The 20,808-nt window shown below is 34.4% G+C and overlaps 1 protein-coding gene across 1 annotated transcript; it reads right to left on the bottom strand.

Annotated features, from left to right (window-relative positions):
• Window positions 1-2,323: 2,323 nt before the first annotated feature.
• On the bottom strand, window positions 2,324-8,578 carry LOC127074593 (soluble inorganic pyrophosphatase 1). The gene is made up of 9 exons (XM_051015918.1): window positions 8,388-8,578; window positions 8,134-8,293; window positions 7,959-7,987; window positions 4,132-4,197; window positions 3,392-3,499; window positions 3,228-3,293; window positions 2,964-3,084; window positions 2,700-2,781; window positions 2,324-2,562 (listed from the first exon to the last, which is right to left on the bottom strand). The coding sequence occupies exons 2-9, from the start codon at window positions 8,276-8,278 to the stop codon at window positions 2,520-2,522; spliced, it is 660 nt and encodes a 219-aa protein (XP_050871875.1). The 5' UTR covers window positions 8,279-8,293; window positions 8,388-8,578; the 3' UTR covers window positions 2,324-2,519.
• Between the last annotated feature and the right edge of the window lie 12,230 nt (window positions 8,579-20,808).

The following is a 20,808-nucleotide window of genomic DNA, read 5'->3' as shown; positions in this document are numbered from 1 at the left end:
ACGCATATAGCATAAATGCAGGGAAACAAAAAATGCATAAAATGTGTTGCTTAGCTATTCTACCATACAATGATTATAACTACCTATATATTGATGTATATTACACAACTTAATAGTCATATTTCTTAATGCATGTAAAGAAAAGCAAATATGAAAAAAATGGATTAAAAAACTTATCAAATATGTAATTGATGTTGAACACTTCGATTAATTGGACTTTGAGAATAGAAATTGCCGAACTATTTAGATTGGCAAAAAAATTTGATAGTGAGGAATGAATCTCTATATACTTCACCTAATTAACATTTGCAAATTGAATAAATTTTTATACATGAAATTCAATGATATTTTTTCAATTTAAACACACAATTAGGGGTGAAAAATGGGCATGTTTGTCCCGTTTAGACACGTCCCACAAAAGCCCGCCAAAGAAGATGGGGTGGCACTGAAGCAGACATTGTGTAAGTCGCGGTCATAAAACTTTGGTCTGTCCTACACACACAAAATGAGGACGGGGCGGGCTTTTGAGCACTACATCTTTTTAACTTAAAAATTATAAAAACTTTAAAAAAATGGACACGGATATATTAGAGAGTACAGACCTTAAATTTTGACCTGTTGTATACAAAAATATGAACAAAATACACTAATTGGCCGGATACATTTTATCACCCATACCGACAATATAGTTATTGTTCCAATCAATTGCAAAATATACTTCTTCAAATTCTTTAAATATGCAGGGTTAGCAACTTGTGTACACTATTTTATTTCTGACACTAGAGGAAATTTGAAATTTTTTGTTCAACGTAGGGGTGTAACTAGGAATGACTGGTCGTGCAAGACTTGGAAAAATAAGTCAAGTGGATTACGATAAACAAATCAGTGTCACTTGAGTTACAACGGAGGATTAATCCTAAACCTGATATGCATTTGAACACACATTATATGAAAAAATGTGATTTAATTACAACTTTTTTGGATAATTTAATGACAATTTTTCTTTTATTTTTATTTGCTCACATAATTGATTCCTCGTTTTAAAATTGCTTAATTTAATTTCTCCTATTTTAAAACAAAATAATAGTAACATTGTGTGGTTTAACTTATATGACATATCATTCAAATTAATTAAATGCTTTCAAGTTGTTAATTAAATTTAAAAAGTAAATAATTTTTTAAGTTGAAATTGAAGTTTTCGGAACATATTCTAACAATTTTATTGGTGTTGATTATTTCACATCATCAAATTGCTTATGGCATTTAAAACATGTCACATCACATTCACATTTTTAAAAAAACAATGCAAAGCAAAAATAACTGGATGTTTTTAAAATGATAAGATAAATAAGATGAAACGATTCAAAAATAGAGTATAAAAATGTAATAAGTAAAAAAAAATAGTTTATTTTGAGAATTTTTTAAAGAAAATATATTTATCTTAACTTATTAATAAAAGATAATACATTCTTATTCTGATGTAGTGAATAAAGAATTACTTAGAGATTATAGGAATTAGTAATAGATATTTTAGATATTTTAGAGAGATATCATGTATGCATTACACTAGTTTTAAACACGATCTCCTTTGGCCACCGCTCATGGCCTCACTAGAATGGCATGTCATACTTTGGTCTTGTCTAACTCTATCTAATTGTTTTTCACAACCGAAAGATTCACATATTCACATACTTATAATATTTAACCTACCGATAACGTAATGAGCAAACCTTCTTTTGACCAAATCTAAATAATTCAATATGTATCATTTCAACGAGTCATTTGCCTAAATCCACGATAAAGGAGATCAAATAATGACCGTGTTTCTTGAGGAGGATATATTGTTGGAAAGCAGAGAATCACTTCACTTAGCAAATGATTCTATGAGTTATAATTTTCATATGTGATAGACAAGGTGCAATTGGTTCATTCTTTAAATATTAGCTCAAGTTTTTTCAAGTTGTTCACTTAAAGCAAAGATTTCAATTCTTATGTGAAGTTTTGTTACACCAATCTACATAGATAATGACAAACAATTTTATTTTTTTTATCGTAGTTTTGGTCAATATATGCGCATCTTGGTACACTTGATAAAATATTGGTTGAAGAACATCTTTTCTTTCCATGTTTGTATTGAGTATTGCGCATACAGAGGGGATACTCATGTTAGTAATAACAGTCATATGTATCATAATGATGTGTTTGTTTGATCTATTAGCCAATATTGAGAAGGAAATAGGCATTGAAATGCTAGATAATATTCCTACTAGATAAACCTTTGAGTTTGGACTCTAAATGGTGCCGATTATGTTTTCTTCAACACTTTAACGAAAGATTAATGTATTGCAATCAAATCCAACCTTCCTGCGGAGGGGAAAATTTTAAAAGAAAGGAAAGTGCTTATTATTTGAATTGTAGCGCTATAGCATGATAAACAGATCAAAGTAACGATCTTCATAGACAATTTACAAATATATTTTAATATGTCACTGCAGTTTGCTAATCAGTTTCCAAAGAAGTCATTTCCTTAAGTTTCCAACTACATAAGCAGCATACAGGTCCCTGCAAAAAGGGGAGGAAAAAAACTCAGTTACGAAATCTAAATGAATCATTTGATCTCCAATGGAAAAAGTAAAAACAGTCACACAATTTGCTCTAGAGGAAGTATTCTACAGGATTGTAAAGGACAGTTAGCTTACATTGAGTGTTCAATAGCCTGAACAGCAGATTCAGCTGGTAGAAAGTCTTCAACATTGACTATTTTGTTCTCGTTCTTTTTGTCTAGTATGGAAAGTTAAGGATACACGACATCTATATGGGATGCTTTTTTCACTAGCAGAAAAAATGCAAGATGTATATTTCAATGGCGTAAGCATTTAAAGGGTCACAGTGAAACAAATCATCTATGAACGTATCGTAAAAAATTATCAGCTCTACATATTAAGATGCAAATAACAGGATACAGTCCTCAAAGAATCTTCTAATTTCAGCAAGCCTATGTGGAGGAAGCTCCTTGATGTCCTGGTAGTGGCGGAACTCGGGGTCATCAGCACAAACTGCTATGATCTTGTCATCCTTCTCTCCCTGTGCCAGAGTTCAATGGGATGAAAAGTTAAAGCATATCATTTCATTCACTTATCTCTCTCAATATAATTTTTTTTCAATCTCCCAAACGAAACCATACACACGGGTGTGTGCGAGTGCATGCAGTATGAAACAAATTTTACCTGGTCAATCATGGGCATTAACCCAATAGCACGGGCACGAAGGAAACAACCAGGTATCACAGGCTCCTATTCAAATCCATGTTTCGATTAAAATACAGTTGTAATTTCACAGTATAGAGCTGTTTCTGTAAAATACCTTGAATAAGTTCTTTTAGAATTGTTACCTGCATCAGAACCAGGACATCCAAGGGATCTTCATCTTCACAGAGGGTTCTTGGAATAAAACCATAGTTATGTGGGTAGACAACTGATGAGTAAAGAATGCGATCAACCTATGTAATTCCGTCATTTGTTAGTTACACTTCAGAACAAACAAACACAAATTTCACAGCTAAAAACCAAACCGTTATCTACATGAAGTAGGACACATGAACAGACGCGACACTCATACTCAGGCACCGATAATGCTTTTAGAAAATGAGAGTGATTGAATGTAACTACATGTGTTGGTGTTGTGTCAGACACCGAACAAGCGTTAATTTGAAGTGTCGATTGCTACTTAATTCAATAATACATATATTCTGAAAACACAATGCATTCAAAGAATTTGAATTACCTTTTTATGTTCTACCTATCTATACTATAAATCCAACCGCTTTGCATCGTAAACATCATCAGCAATCTTACTCCTAAAGACTTAGACATATAATAATAATATACAGGGCACACAAGCAAATGAACCCTCACAATTATGGAGAATTTATTTTGAAATTGATAGAGTTTGAAGACATTTAAACGTAAAAGATGACAATAGCACGGTGACAAAATTGTAAAAATGCTAAATTACCATGCAATTTCCTCAAAACAAACAGCCTTTATATTTTCCCATTAACCCAAACATATTGTTGGAAGCAGATGAATTTAACAAATGAAAGGCTATAAGAGGGACGAATGAGAATGACACCTTTATAAGTCCACTTTTCTTGTCCAGTTCATACTTAACCTTGCTCCCTTTGCCAATTTCAACCACCTGCAATAGTAGATATCCCCTTATTTGTAAGAAGTGTATGTGAATTGTAGTGAAATCACCTCATTTATCACTGCCCATGATCTCAAAAAATAAAAATTGAGTTTTCTATTAACATCATATCCTTGTTAAAACTTGTTTTAGTGGCATTCATGTTGACCACAAAGAGGATAGTTTGTGCAACAAGTTAACTTTACTGTTGTTGTAACTATCAAGTGAATTTAGTTGTAACTGTTGTAACTACTTTCTTCTAGGTGGTTAAGATATAGTTGAGAGTTAGTTGCTGAGAATAACTAAGTATAGCTACTATACGTAGTATGAGGTTCATCTATTGTACACATTGTGGCATGACCAACCATACCAGGCGGGGCGGGCTTTCGAGCACTACATCTTTTTAGTGGTTAAGATATAGTTGAGAGTTAGTTGCTGAAATAACTAAGTATAGCTACTATACGTAGTATGAGATCCATCTATTGCATCAAGTCAAATAATGGCAATGAATTTCTCCATTGAGATTTCTATAGAGAACCTGGCATTATACATCATACTTCATGTGTTGGAACACCTCATCAAAATAGCATAGTTGAGAGTAAACACCAACACATTTTTGGCATCACTAGAACTCTTCTATTTCAAACTCAATTACCTAAGGTCTTTTGGTCCTATGCAGTAAGTCATGCCATTCATATCATAAATAGATTCCTACACCTTTTTTGCAAAACAAGTCACCTTTTCATGTTTTACATCAATGCTTGTCTGATCTCAATCTCCTCAAAGTTTCGGGCTCTCTTTATTCTGCATTAACACTACAAGCTAATAGAAAGAAATTAGACTCTAGATCCAAGATATGCATGTATCTAGGTATACAGATAGGTGCTAAGGGACATATTCTATTTGACTTACAATATAAAGAATTTGTTTTGTCAAGAGATGTTATTTTCTTTGAGTCCATATTTCCTTACAAACATTCTAATCATGCATCATCTACTTCTCATACTCCATCTTCTAACTCTTCATATCCAACTGATATATTTGACTTCCCTTACATTCATGATTCTCACCATAGTACCGCATTAGATCAACATAATCATGATATACCTAATACCTCACCCACCACACCTAATGTCCATACACCAAATACATCATCTACTAAACATACAACCTCTCATTCAAACTCACAACATTCTCACTCAAATCACTCACTTGTTAGAGCCTCATCACCCAACTTACCTGATCCTAATTTTCACCCTAGAAGATTTTCTAGAATTACTCACCCTCCATATTCCTATAAGATTATCATTGCAACTTGATTGAGAATGCAGTTCAGTCTACTAATTCAGATGGATCTCCATCTTCTTCTTCAAGTAAGTACCCTCTCTTATATTTCCTGTCATCTCATAACTTATCTGCCACACAAATACACGATATATTCTTAACATGACATCCATCTCTGAACCTAACAATTATGAGGAAGCTATTTCTGATAAGAATTTGAGAAAAGCTATTCAATCTGAATTGACTGCCCTAATGAAGACCAATACCTGAAAACTGGGCAATTAATTGGCTATAGATGGGTACTCAAACTCAAACTACATACTAATGGCACTATAGAAAAATATAAGGCACAATTGGAAGCTAAGGGCTTCGCTCAAACTGACAGTCTAAACTATCTAGACACCTTGAGTCCAGTTGTCAAGATGACAACCATCAGAGCTTTCATGGCTATTGCAGCTGCTCAACACTGGCCATTATTCCAACTTGATGTCAATAAAACATTCTTACATGGTGATCTCAATGAAGAAGTGTATATGCAGTTACCTCCTGGTCTTGATTTGCCTCATCCTAACATGGTGTGCAAACAATAAAGATCTCTCTGTATGGTTTAAAACAGGCAAGCAGACAGTGGAATACCAAACTAACTGAAACTTTGTTGCACTCAAGTTATGTTCAATCAAAATCTGACTACTCATTGTATACTAAATCTAATGGTGCCGTTTTCACAGTGATCCTTGTATATGTAGATGATTTGATCTGAGGGGGGGACTGATGTTGATGAGATTACTAACATTAAGACCCTCTTAAATGACAAGTTTAGCATCAAGGATCTTGGAAAACTTAAATACATTTTAGACTTTGGAGTGGACAGATCAAAGAAAGGTATTACATTGTGCCAAAGGAAGTACACACTTGACCTCTTGCAAGATACAAGATTGAGTGGAGTAAAGCCTTGTAACACTCCTATGCAACCTCATTTACGGTTATACAAAGAATCTGACGCATTGCTTTCTGATCCAACTGCATATAGAAGATTAATTGGAAGGAATCTATATCTAACTCACTTAAGACCAGAGATATCCTATGCTTAAGTAAGCTCAATCAGTTTCTCAGTTTACCAAAAGATGAGCACATGCTACCAGGATTTCATGTTTTGAAGTATCTTAAGGGTAGCCCCGGTAATGGTCTCTTTTTTAGCTCATCATATGTGTTAAAACTCAAGGGATTCTCTGATCTGATTGGGGAGCATGTCTTATGCCCTGATACAAGGAGATCTACAACAGGCTTTTGTTTCCTCCTTGAAAGTTCATATATTAGCTGGAAGAGTAAGAAACAAACAGTAGTGTCTAGATCCTCCTCTGAAGCTGAATATAGAGCCTTGGCCCAAGCAACTTGTGAAGGACAACGGATTCTTTATTTATTGCAGAATTTTCAAGTCAAACACTTTTCTCCAATTGTGATTTACTGTGACAATAAATCAGCATCTCATATAGCAATAAATTTAATTTTCCATGAGAGAACCTAACCTAGAGAACGACTGCCATGTGGTTAGAGACAAGGTGCAGGCAGGGATAGTTCACTTACTTTCAGTTGCATCAAAACACCAAGTAGATGACATTCCAACCAAGTCTCTGCACACAGGACCTTTTAACAACCACAAAACAAGCTGGGAATGATTGACATTGATCTATTTCAGCTTGAGGGGGATGTTGAGCACAAAAAGAATAGTTGAAGTTAGTAAAGTTACTAGTGCAACAAGTTAACTTTACCGTTGTTGTAACTATCAAGTGAAATTAGTTGTAACTGTTGTAACTACATTCTTCTAGGTGGTTAAGATATAGTTGAGAGATAGTTGCTGAGAATAACTTTCATAATTCACTACAAGTCCAAACATTGCATACTTGATAGGTAACCGTTAGATACTCTAACACAGATGAGAGACCTTAGTTTTCTTCTCTAAGCGTAAATAAAACATAGAGTATGTTTGGATAAACAGTTTATTTGCAGCTTTTAACACAAGTGCTTATCAAAATAAACACTTATGAATAAGCTTGTATAAGTCATTTTTATAGAAAAAGAAAAAATAAATTCAATTATTTTTTTATATATATATATATATATATATATATATATATATATATATATATATATATATATATATATATATATATATATATATATATATATATATATATGTTATAAGTTATTTTCGTAAGTTATCTTGAAGAACTTATAAAAAAAAGTTAAAAAAATTATTAAAAATATCATTAGCTGACTGGATAAAATCTCTCAAATACTGTCACAAAACTATCTATTCGAATAAAGAGGTACATAATATCTATACCATCACAGCATCATAAAGGAATTTCAAAAATAAATAACAATCACTATACATTTTTTCCAGACATTTTGTTTACCAATTAGTATTTAACCACACAATTATTTTTCAATTTTTTCCATTAATAATAAATAAATAAATAAAAACTTACACAATTGAAAACAGATGGAGCTCCTGGCCCTGTATTTACGAGAATCAAAAGCATTAGGTTATCACGATAGTGTTAAAAATCAAAACAAATCACAGATTCATGAAGCACTATAGATAAAGAAAAAAAATGAATTAAATTAAAATAAAATTGCAGATATATATAAAAAGAGATGAACCAATCTCTAAGTCATGCCATGGATGAGCTGCAGCATCTTTTTTATCTGCCATGGAAGAAAGTATCCTTTCATTGAGCGCAAAAACTGGAGGCGAATCAGAAGGATCGGTTGATTTTGAATCTTGATCATGGCTGTTAGTAGCCATTTTCTGAGGTAATGCCTATAGAAACATGCGAAATTGAAAAAAGTGTTAGTTAGTTAGAGTGATGAATGAAGTAGTAAAGCTTGATTGACTAAGAAGATGAAGAACTAACCGAAGAAGTTGAAATGAGGTAGCAGAGAAGAGAATGGAGGTTGAGAATTTGTGAGGTGTGTGCGACTGAGAGGTACGTTAGTGAGATACTGGAGTAGTGGAATGGCACGTGTGAGTGTCTGGGTGGGACCCACTTGGTTTTTTTTTTTTTTTTTGTGAAAATATAGTTTATGCTCACTGGTACACTCAAATAACATCGTGAAAGAATATTGGTTATCTAGAATACTCTACGTCAAATTAATTTTGACCAGTAAGGTAGTGCCAATAAGATATCATCCACAAGGTGTGGACATTGTTACAAAAAATTCCTACACCTACTTTTCTTTAGGTGATAGAGACGAGATTCCATTAATTTGAGAGTAATGACTTGTCTCTTTCAGAAACAAGTTAAGAAATAAATGTAATAAAATTTTATTGGAAATTGTATATTTAATTTAATATATATTTGTAATTATTAATTTTATTATTTTTTTAATATAATTTTTTTTTTCTAATATATATTCCAAATATAAATTAGCATTACCATTAATTTAAACCTGACTTAATTCATAAAGTTGCAATGTAAATCGTGTTAGAAATCTTTCAAAATCTATGAAGAATTTTAATAAATCTTGATGAATAAGATTGTTATCACCCACACAACAGCAATGAAAAGAAAGAACAATAAAGAAAGAAAGAGTGTAAAGAACGATAAAGGAGAAGAAGAATTAAAATTCTGCAGAGTTTCTCTCTGCCTACAAATTATGGAAAACTTCTTATTCACTTTGCAACTGCAAAATACTGTGAATTACAATGTTATGAATACTCTATTCACTTCATTACAAAAATAAGGGTTATTCCCTCTATTTATAGATTTTGGTTAACTTGGACCTCAAGTCAAAGCCCAAAACTATAAAAGCACAAAATAGCTAACACTACTAAAATAGGCATAAGTCAAAATCCTGTGTGAAGCAACATGCTTCGACACTTCGACACACTAACACAACTTAACACACTAGGTGGTTCGACACTTCCTTGTTATGTCGAGAAACCTACTTCGACACAAGGAATTACAATTCAACACACCACCTAATTCATTGTGTCTAAGCTATCTACATTCATCATAGCTCTTAGTCTTCTGAACACTTCGACTTGCATCCCTTCGTCATAATGTTTGCAATTTAATTTTCAGTTCTGTAGTGTTCCACATTCATCTTCCCACCTGCTACCTGCTCTCGAAGATAATGGAACCTCATTTCGATGTGCTTGCTTCGACCATGTGCTATCGGATTCTTCGCCAGATTGATAGCTGACATATTGTCGATCTTCATGGTAATTACTCCATGACTCTTCGTTGTTATCTCTTCTACCAGATTCACCATCCATGTTACTTAACATGCACAAAGAGAAGCAACTATGTATTCTGCTTCGCACGATGATAATGCCACTACCGACTCTTTTCTCGAACTCCAAGCAACTGGAGTACCACCTAGCATAAACACATAGCCAGCTGTGGATTTTCGATCCTCAGCATCAATACACTAACTTGAGTCAGTGTATCCCACTAATTTGCATCCTTTTCCTTCATCTTGTTTCACAAACTCAGCTAGTTGTGCAACATAAACTTCTTCTTCTAAGGGGCCATTAAGGAATGCATATTTCACATCCATCTGACACATCTTCCAGTTGTTCATGTTTGCTAGACCAACAACCAACCTGATTGTTTCGATCCTAGCAACAGGTGCAAAGACTTCATCGAAGTCGATTCCTTTTTTCTGAAGAAATCCTTTCGTCACAAGTCTCGCCTTGTGTCGAGTCACTTCTTCTTTAGGATTCAACTTCACCTTGTATACCCATTTCACATCGATTGCCTTCTTGTCTTGGGGAAATTCGACAAGTGACCAAGTGTTGTTGACTTCGATTTACTTCAGTTCCTCGTCCATTGCTTTCATCCACTTCGAATCTTTCAATGCCTCAACTGCATTAACAGGTTCGACATCTGCTTAGAAAGCATAATGTACCAGCTCACCTTCTTCATCGACCACATCATCTGATGCAATCACACATTCTTGCAACCTTGGAGGCATGTGTCTTGTTCTTTGAGGTTTGCTTGTACTTGCTCCACCTCTGACTTCTTCCTGTCGAACTTCTCTTTCGACTTCACTAGTTGGTTCATCAAAAAAGATTCTCACTGAATCTTTCTTGACATTCTCAGTCCAATCCCACTCCTTAAGCTCATCTATGATCATGTCCCTGATGATCACTACTTGCTTATTCACTGGGTCGAACAACTTGTATCCTCCATTCGAATGATATCCTATCAAGATCATTTGACTGGACTTGTCATCAAGTTTTCTGCTCAACTGATCTGGCACATGTCTATGTGCTATAGATCCAAACACCCTCAGATGACTCAAGCTAGGCTTGACATCACACCAACATTCTTCTGGCGTGATTCCTTCTAGATTCTTCGTCGAACATCTGTTCAGGATATATGTCGCAGTCGACATAACTTCTCCCATAATTCTTTGGGTAGATTCTTGCATTTCAACATACTTCAAACCATATTCATAATGGTTTTATTCTTCCTTTCTGCGACTCCATTCTGTTATGGAGTGTAGGGTGGCACCACCTCATGCATAATCCATTCTTTCACACATAATGAATGAAATCTTTCGACACATATTCTCCAGCACCATCAGTCCTCAAAATATTTATCTTTCGACCGCTCTGTCTTTCGACCATAGATTTAAACTTGGAAAATACCTCGATCACTTCACTTTTCTTCTGGATCAGATAAGACCACAGTTTTCGACTGAAATCATCTATGAATGTAACAAAGTATATGACTTCAAGAATTTCCTTCAACCTACTTCCTGCATCCTTACTAAAGTTGTTCTTATGTTGCTTTTCCTGCACACATTCTTCACACACTTTATTTGGAATGTCGATTTATGGTAATCCTGAAACCATATTTCTTCTCTTCAAATCTCTGATGTATTTGAAATTGAGATGGCCAAGTCTGTAATGCCATATCCATTCATCTCTGCTGGATGTTGTTGCAAGGCACTTATGCTCCATCACAATTAGCTCAATCTTGAAGGTTCTATTCTGATACATTGGAGCCTTCAAGATCATCCTTCCATTTGAGTCGAGAACTCTCATCATCTTGTCTTCGATCGACACCTTGTAGTTCTTTTCGACTAACTGCCCGATGCTGAGCAAATTGCTCTTCATGCCTGGTATGTACAACACATTTGAAATTACTGACCTCTTTCCATCTTTCCTCATAATTAGAACATCACCAACACCTTCAGTTGCTAGAGTATTGTCATTTGTGAATTTCACCATGTTCTTCATTGAGGGCTTTATGTTAACAAATCAATCTTTCCTTCCAGACATATGTGATGAGGATCCTGAGTCCAAGTACCACTGGTCCTTGAATCTCTCTTCTTCTCTTGTTGTAACCATCAACAACGTCTCTTCTTCTTCGTGTTTCGTCAGCTTTGCATAAGTTTCTTGATTCTTCTGCTTTTCTGGACAATCACTAGAATAGTGACCATACCTTTGACAATTGCAACACTGAATGTGACTCTTGCCTGGCTTTTGACCATCACCTTTTCCTCTACCTGTAACACCGCCTCTTTGATTGCCATGGTTCCAGGGTTTTCTCTGATTTGACCAGTTTCCTTCTTGCTGATTTCGACCAGTCGAATTGTTGTAACCTCCTCTACCTTTGTTGCCATTCCAGCTACCTTTGCCTTTTCTTTCTTTTGCTGATTGAGCCTACAAATCCATATCACTCTTCGACTTTCCTGCAGCTCTTTCATCTATTCTTTGTTCATGAGATTCAAGCATCCCTTGAAGCTCTTCCTTTGTCAGTTTTGATAAATCTTTCGACTCTTCTATGGCTACTACCACGTGGTCGAACTTTGGAGCCAACGACCTCAAGATCTCTCCAATAATAGATCTTAATGTCAACACTTCTCCACATACCTTGATTTGATTCACCAGTTTTGTAACCTTGGTGAATAAATCAATTATGCTTTCATTGTTTTCCATCTGAAGCAATTCATATGTTCTTTTGTGAGTTTGTAACCTCACCTCTTTCACCTTCTCCGCGCCTCCAAACGATTTCTCCATAATTTCTCATGCTTCTTTCGCTGACTCTGCATCACTAACCTTTTCAAAGTTATCTGCATCAACACATCGATGGATTATAAATAGAGCTTTATAATCTGTCTTCTTCAATTCTTTATGTGCAACCTTTTCTTGATCCGTCGCGGCTTCTGCAAGCGTTGCTACTCCTTCCTTCACAAGATCCCAAAGATATTGATAACATAACAAAACCTTTATCTACTTGCACTAATTCTCATAATTGTTGTTCTTGAGAATCGGAAGATTTGCTGGAAAATGCCCGTTTGGATGATTCGTTGCTATGGTGATTTTCTTCCCACAAATCGATTAAACCGGAGCTCTTGATACCAGATGTTGGAAATCCCCCAAAACCTATGGAGAATTTCAATCAATCTTGATGAACAAGATTGTTATCATCCATACAATAACAATGAACAGAAAGAACAATGGAGAAAGAAAGAGTGTAAAGAACGATGAAGGAGAAAAAGAATTAAAATTCTCCAGAGTTTCTCTCTGCCCATAAACTGTGGAAAACTTCTTATTCACTTTGCAACTACAAAATATTGTAAATTACAATGTTATGAATACTTTATTCACTTCATTAAAAAATAAGGGTTACTCCCTCTATTTATAGATTTAGGTTAACTTTGACCTCAAGTCAAAGCTCAAAACTATAAAAGCCCAAAATAGCTAACACTACTAAAATATGCATAAGTCGAAATCCTGCATGAAGCAACGTGCTTCGACACTTCGACACATTAACACAACTCAACACACTAGGTGATTCGACACTTCCTTGTTCTGTCGAGAAACCTACTTAGACACAAGGAATTACAATTCAACAAATCGAGCTTAAAGTAAATAATATTTTAGATTTAACTCAAGTAGATATGATAAATTTGCAAATCTAATTTTATTACGGAAAATAAATAAATATTGTAGAAATTCAGAAAGGTATAAAAATATTTTTTTTATGTGTGTATGAAATTGAAAATAAATGCTCCTATTTTTATCATAGAATTGAAAATAAATAAAGAAATACAATAATTATTACAATAAAGATAAATTAATTCTAATATAAATTATAATAAAGATAAATTAATTCTAATATAAATTATAATAATATGAGAATCACGACATATCGTAACATCTCTTCAAACTTAAGTAGGTGGAATAATAACTAATTTGAGTTACCCATCGTTAGTAGGTTCGGTGGTAATTAGCATTGGACTTGGTATGGAGGATCACAGTTTGATCTCCCGCAACTGCGATCGGGAGAGGTCTAAAACCACTTCAGACCTGATATCCTGAACTAGATTAGACGGTTCAGTGGACCGGATAATGAAGTGAGAATCAATTTTATTATATTTGATCTGCTCATGGGAAAACATCATTGGAGACAATTTGAATGGTAATGTGATTGTCACAATATAGAGTAGTTGATGAAGACTGTGATGTCTCTAAATCAACAAGAAGCCAACGAAGTTATAATATCTCAGAAGTAATATCAAGAAAAGCATAATATTCAAATTCAATGCTAGAATGGGGATTTCAGATGAGTTGACACAAGCATTGCAAAATAAAGATCAAGACATTGTCAATGTTATGAACTTCGTTAACATCGCAAAGAAACAATTACAAACTCTACGATGATGGATGAGAACCTTAATGGGATGAGGTAAGTTTAGTTTGCATTAAGCATGGTATTCACATTCTGAACATGGATGGTATATTTTTCCATGGAAAACCAATACGTTGAGGTAATGCTCAATCTATCATAATACATAGTCAATATCATATTGAATTATTTTATACTGCTGTGGACATGCAACTTTAAGAACTTAACAACTATTTTAATGAGACCAATAGTCGGTTGCTCATTTGTATGGCTTGTATGTGTCCAAGTAACTAGTTCTCTATGTTGGAACAAGTTTGATTCTATAACTACTATCCTTGAGTTTTTTAATAACAAAGTATTAAAGAACAATTGTGTACTCTAATAGTTTGTTATGCAGAATCTGAATAAGGCAAATGATGAATCAAGCAGACTCTAAACAAGCTATAAGTTGAGTAAAGCAGATCCTGAATAAGCCTGATACCAGAGAAAGCAAATTCTGAACAAGCTAGATCCTGAATAGAGTAAAGTATAAACAAGCCAGATGTTGAACAAAGCTTATCAAACCAGACTCTGGACTCTGGGTAAAGAGATGTTATGGATAAAAAGAGACTCTGGACTCTAGACAAAGAAAGACTATGGAATCTGGACAAATAGAGACGTTGGATAACATCAAGTTCTGAACCAAAGTGATAATATGAAGAAGTTTTGATTTTAAAGTCAACTCGGGATTTACAAGTCAACGCTTCTGAAGAAAACAACCCAGATGTATTTTGATTCATTCAAGCCTTATTTTTACTAGACTCTGAAGTATATTCTCAAGGTTGTGAGCTCTGAACATGCTTTAAATCTCTCATATATGAAGCAAATGTTTTAGAGAAAAATAGTGAATGGATATTCTAAGTGTACAATACAAGTTAAACAGCGAAATCAAAAGGATTGTACTACAAACGACTATAAAATATTTTCTCTCCACTACCAACAATTTACGACTGAACCTCGTAACAACTATTACAGTTGTAGATTTTAAGAAGTTTCCAATTCTATCCTCAAAAGATTTTATTCTTCATCTATAAGTATCTATAAAGAGGATATGAGGTTTTGGGTTGGTCTTTATTTTTTCCAAAATTACCCTTATTCTTTTTTTAAATAAATAATAATTGTATAGATAATAACCTCTCTTGAAGGTTACTCTTAATAATTTAAATTATGTGGAAAGAGAAAATGGTGTTGAGAGTGTGTGTGTGCGTGTGTGTGTGTGTATGTGTGTGTGTGTGTGTGTCTGAGAGAGAGAGAGAGAGAGAGAGAGAATCCAAACTGCAAACTTCTCCTTCTCTTTCACGAACCATAGACAACAGAACTCTTCTTCTCTCATGAAGTAAAAGGGTGTCAAGAACAAAACATGAAAAACAAGAAGAAATAGATTTGAACCTCGGTGGATTTGTGACGGAAGAGAGGTGGAACGACAACTGTGAACAGAGGGAAAATAACGTGTTTCTGGCGGAAGTAACACGGATCTGACGGTGAATAGTGATGTTTCGCAACGGCAGATTATTGGAATCGGAGATGTCTAGAAAGGATGCGTCAGAAACATACGATTATACGATGGCGCGGTGCTTGGAGGCTTCACGTGGGGTGGAGTTTCGACGACATGATGATGATCTTCTCCTTTTTTTATTACTTTGTTATTAATTTTTTATATTGTGATGTGGTCTATGTTTAAATGGGTGAATACTTATAAGGATATGAATAGTGAATGGAATTGATGATTTCTAGATAATGAAGGTGAGGTGGTGATAAAATACTATTTCTACATTCTCCATATAAGAACAAGCTTTGGTTCTACATCTAGCCTTATGTTTGGATGATAAAAATTCATAGAAACTTGGAGAAAAATAATTGTATCCTAATTATTTTGTTTAGTGTGTAGATACTAGATACCAATTCTAACTTTGAATGAATGACATGTGGTGTCATCAGATTCTGAACCTAGTATACTCTGACTCTGAGATATGTGGTTTACAAGATAATCAAGCTCAGGAATTTGTACTCAACGCTTTTGATTTTTTATCATCCAAAGCTTTGCTACCCTGAAGCTTCTGACGCTGATATGTTCTGAACCCTGCGCTCAAACAACTCTGAACTGTGTCACCAGACTCTGAAGACCAGATTCTGATGGACTGGGTCAAGACTCTGAAGACCAAGTTTCTGAATTTTCTCTCAACCAGACTCTTACTCTTCTTTTACGCATGCTTCATCATCTATCTATCAGAAGCCTCTGAGTATTCAAGATAGATCAAAAGGTTTTACGTGAGAAAAATAGTACATAGTACACAGTACAAGATCAAATCTGCCTCAACTACATTAATTTTGTGGGATAAGGATTTTACTATTGTACCATTTTGTATCCCATTTTCACATACCGTTATGCAAGGATACAACTGTATTTTGGTATTCCAATTCTATCCTCCAACTGTAACACCCTAAACTTTGAAACTTATGTATTAAGAATTATTCGATAATTTAAGGTGTCACCAACGACAAACCTCTAAAATCATTCAACAATTAATAAAAATGAATCGTAATATACTAACATCATAAAACACATGTCATCACACGCTCACCTTCATATAGAATATCATTGTGGCGGTATCAATCCTAATTGGATAAATAAATATAAACTCAACATTTAGTCTTTAAAACTCATTTAAATAAAACTTCTTCAAAAACAAGAGTTATCAAACTCAACTCTTAAACATTTCAACATAAGCCAATGAACTATTAAACTTCAACAAAATAATAAAATAAAACGTCAATGACCCCGATGTTACAAGATCAGAGCAAGACTTCTAAAATAATGAAACTAAAGAAGCAACTCCTCGAGATAACTTCACTTACTGTAGCAATTACTCCTCAGTATATGCAATATGTCCATGGTGGACAACATTTAAGAAAATGAGGATGAGAAATACAGTCAAATAATAAATGACGCATAAACAATCAGAGTAGATTAAATACAATACAATTCAAATATAATCCATCATACAACACAAAACATGTATTTAAGTTCACCCGCTTCACAATAATATACAATCCATACGCAATGTGACTCTCAACAACATTAAAGACTCAAATGCATGCAACATCACTCTCTTCCAATTATGAACCAGATTCCAATCAACTGCGAACCCATGATCCCCACACCGAGCTCCAAGCCTCAACATCAAGCTTGAGAAAATTACTAGCCATCAACATCGAAACCTATAATCGCCTCTTTCACAACAACAATAAATCATGATACATGAATGAATGAATGCATCATCACAGCAACTCAACAACACAAACAATATCACATTAAGTCGCATAATTACCTGTACAATATTAACAGGATAGTTTCACATCAAAACCATGTATCTCAACTCAATATTTCATCAAAACACAATAATCAAACAACTTGCAATTATATTAACAATGTACCACATTAATTTATCAACAATGGAAACTCAACATTTCGTTAAACGGTCCTTTCACATCATCATGAAAACCACAACATTGGTATGCACCTAATTCTAATTTAATCATCTCAACTCTCAGTACCACTATGTATTTCAGCGTATCAGATTTCTAGTGCTTCGAACGACATCTAAATTGGACTTACGGAATGAAAGTTATGACCAAAATCGTCGGTATATGTCAACTAATTCGAAAGAAGATTTTTCTCAAAATGATATTCTGCAATCGATTATAGTCAGGGTGAAATCGATTGTCACTGAAATATTTTCCAAAATTTTACATTATGCAATCAATTACAATCAGGGTGCAATCGATTACAATGAAGTATTTATCCAAAAATTGCACTAGTGCAATCTGGGTGCAATTGATTGAAGCTGAAAGATTTTCTAAAAAAAATTGCTTCCTCTGTTACGATTACAGAACCATTGACAAACCTTCAAACATCATACAAGTCCCAAATTAATCATTCAAAAACTCTCAAAATCACATTCTAACATCACCAATTGATCAAACAAACCTAATTTAATACCACTACAGTTTTTCCTCATGATTCCATCACCCAAAATGATACCCTAAAACATAACATTTTCATCAAAACTCAAGAACACACCAATGTAATAACAAAACACCATTGCAATTCAATCCAATCATATGAAAATAGAATTATCAACAATCAATTGATATTCAACAACATACATCAAAATTCATCAAACGTCAATTTAAGAGCAAACCTTATTGGAGGTTAAGGAATTCTCTCTACCCTTTCATGATTTATCACCCATATATGAATAGCTCCCCCCTCCCTCTGAAATGCTTCCTTGCATTTTCTTGAGTTATGACCCATTTTGTCGCATTTGGTGCATCTATAAGTCACTCCAGCTCTCCTAATTCTTGATCTACCTTCACTTAACTCCCAAAACCTAAGTTTTTTGGTCTCCTAGGACCTTTCTACAAAGTCTTATGGCTTTTGTTGTCTATAAGCTATTGTTGCACAAGCATGTCTGCAGGGAATACCAACCAAATCCCAAAACCTACATTTGCAAGTTCTTTTGCCTAGATCAACAATAAATTGTTGAGTGTTGCATACATGTTTTACCTCCCATTCATCATTCATATACCATGTTGGGATCCATTGACCACTAGTATAAGTAGAAACATCAATATCACGATGATCATTGTTAATTTCAAAAAAAAAATTATACCTTCAAGTTTGCTCCATACCCTAAACTTGTTTCTTTCATAGCCCCGATCAAGAACGATATTCATCACCTCAGATAAACCCCATTTTTCAATATTTTGTTCATGGACAGTTCTTTGAACCCCATCCCTTTAAAACATTGGTTTCTCCCTAAAGAACTCTCCACTGTGATGGAAAACCATACTGAACATGATCAACTATAGAAATGGGAAACTTGACAGAGAAAATTTACCTGCGAATGAAGCTTTGTTTCCAGAACACAAACCATATCTTCACATATTCAATGTCATTTTCACTGCAAGCTCTAAAGCACTTTAATGATGTCTTCTAATTTAGGTCAAATGTGAAGGACGAAAACCAAGGGTAAAAATCCCAATTATCTAGGGTCACATGATATATCAAAGATATGGTAGACATGACAATGAATTTTTAGATTCAGTCAACATCCACTTGCCACATCAACTCCACATCAGCTCCTCAAGTGAATCTGACCACTAAAAGGTTTAAGTCAAGGGAATCTTCATGTGGCAAGATTGTAATTTTTATTAAAAAAATTACAGGGGGAAAACTAGAAGAAACTTAAATGGTAGGGGATAAATACCTATTAACCCTTAATTTAATAGCTTGGCCCCCTTTTATTATTGTCCTCTAACTTGACATGATTATTTATTCATTATGAAAATATAAAGCATTATAAATTAAAAAGTACCTAAGGGTTGATGCATGTATATAGTTTCTTTTAGTTCCCCATGCAACAAATTCATTTTTTGCATCTAACTGATGGATTGCCCATGCTTTGGAAAGACTAAGTACGGTTCAAATAGTTGCGAATTTAACAACTGGGATAAACGTTTTGCCACAATTCACACCAACCTATTGATCTGCACCATCACCTACAAGTCGAGATTTATGCCTCTCAAAAGAACCATCATGTTTTTCTTTATGCCTACAAATCCACATGGAATGAATAACATTAACATCATGTGTACTGGAAACTAAATCCCACGTCTTTTTTTAATAAGAGCATTATATTCGTCAACCATAGCCATTTCCTAATTCGAGTCTTTTAGTGCAGACATTGGATTATAAGGTAAGGGTGATTTTGTTACATTAGTATGAAGACCATGAAATTCTAGTTATCAGACTTTAGATGTCACACGGGTTGTTATGACATCCAATTCTGCACAGACAGGAATTATGCAGAACTTAAACGTAAGTGCAGTAAATAACACAAGTAATTGTTTACCCAGTTCAGTCCAACATGACCTACATCTGGGGGCTACCAAGCCAGGGAGGAAATCCACTATTAGTAGTATCAATTCAAAGCTAAACTCGCCCGTTTACAACTTATCACTTAATCCCTACCCAATGCAATTTCAATCTTACACTAAGATCAGAGTTCCTACTCACTCCCCCTCAATCACCTCAGTGATTACTACCTTTAATCAATATTAAAGACAATTTGAAGTCACACTTCAAACAACTCTTGATTGTGCTTCACAACTTTAATCAAGATACACAGCACTCACGCTTAAAAGCTTTGAGCGACACAACACTTACAACTCAATGAACACCCTATGCCACAGCAATCATCTACTTGATAATGGCTTGGCTTACAAGATACGTCTAATACAAGACTCACAAAAATACAGCAGTGAAGTATGATGGACACACAAAATCTTCACGCCTCAAAATCCCCGAAACTGAATGAAGGAACGCCTTCCTTTTATATTGCAGTACCTGGGCTTTTGCACCTGTATTCTCCTGAATTTAAGATCACGCGAGTTCCCATAAATTCAACATTTAGGTTACTAACAAATAGGCTATTTGTTAGGTTCATTAAATGTAGCTTGGTTGTTGATTTCCTGGATTTTCTCTCAGCTGTTGAATCCCTGAAGAATAGCCTGAGAAAAAGCTGAAACAGAAAACTGAACAACCTACAATATAGCATATGCTGTCAGGAATGAATGTCACGACATT

The sequence above is a fragment of the Lathyrus oleraceus genome, chromosome 4, assembly GCF_024323335.1.
Source record: "Lathyrus oleraceus cultivar Zhongwan6 chromosome 4, CAAS_Psat_ZW6_1.0, whole genome shotgun sequence".
Classification (NCBI taxonomy): Eukaryota; Viridiplantae; Streptophyta; class Magnoliopsida; order Fabales; family Fabaceae; genus Lathyrus; species Lathyrus oleraceus.
Note: the sequence above shows the minus strand (reverse complement) of the source record. Positions and strands in the feature narration are given on the sequence as shown.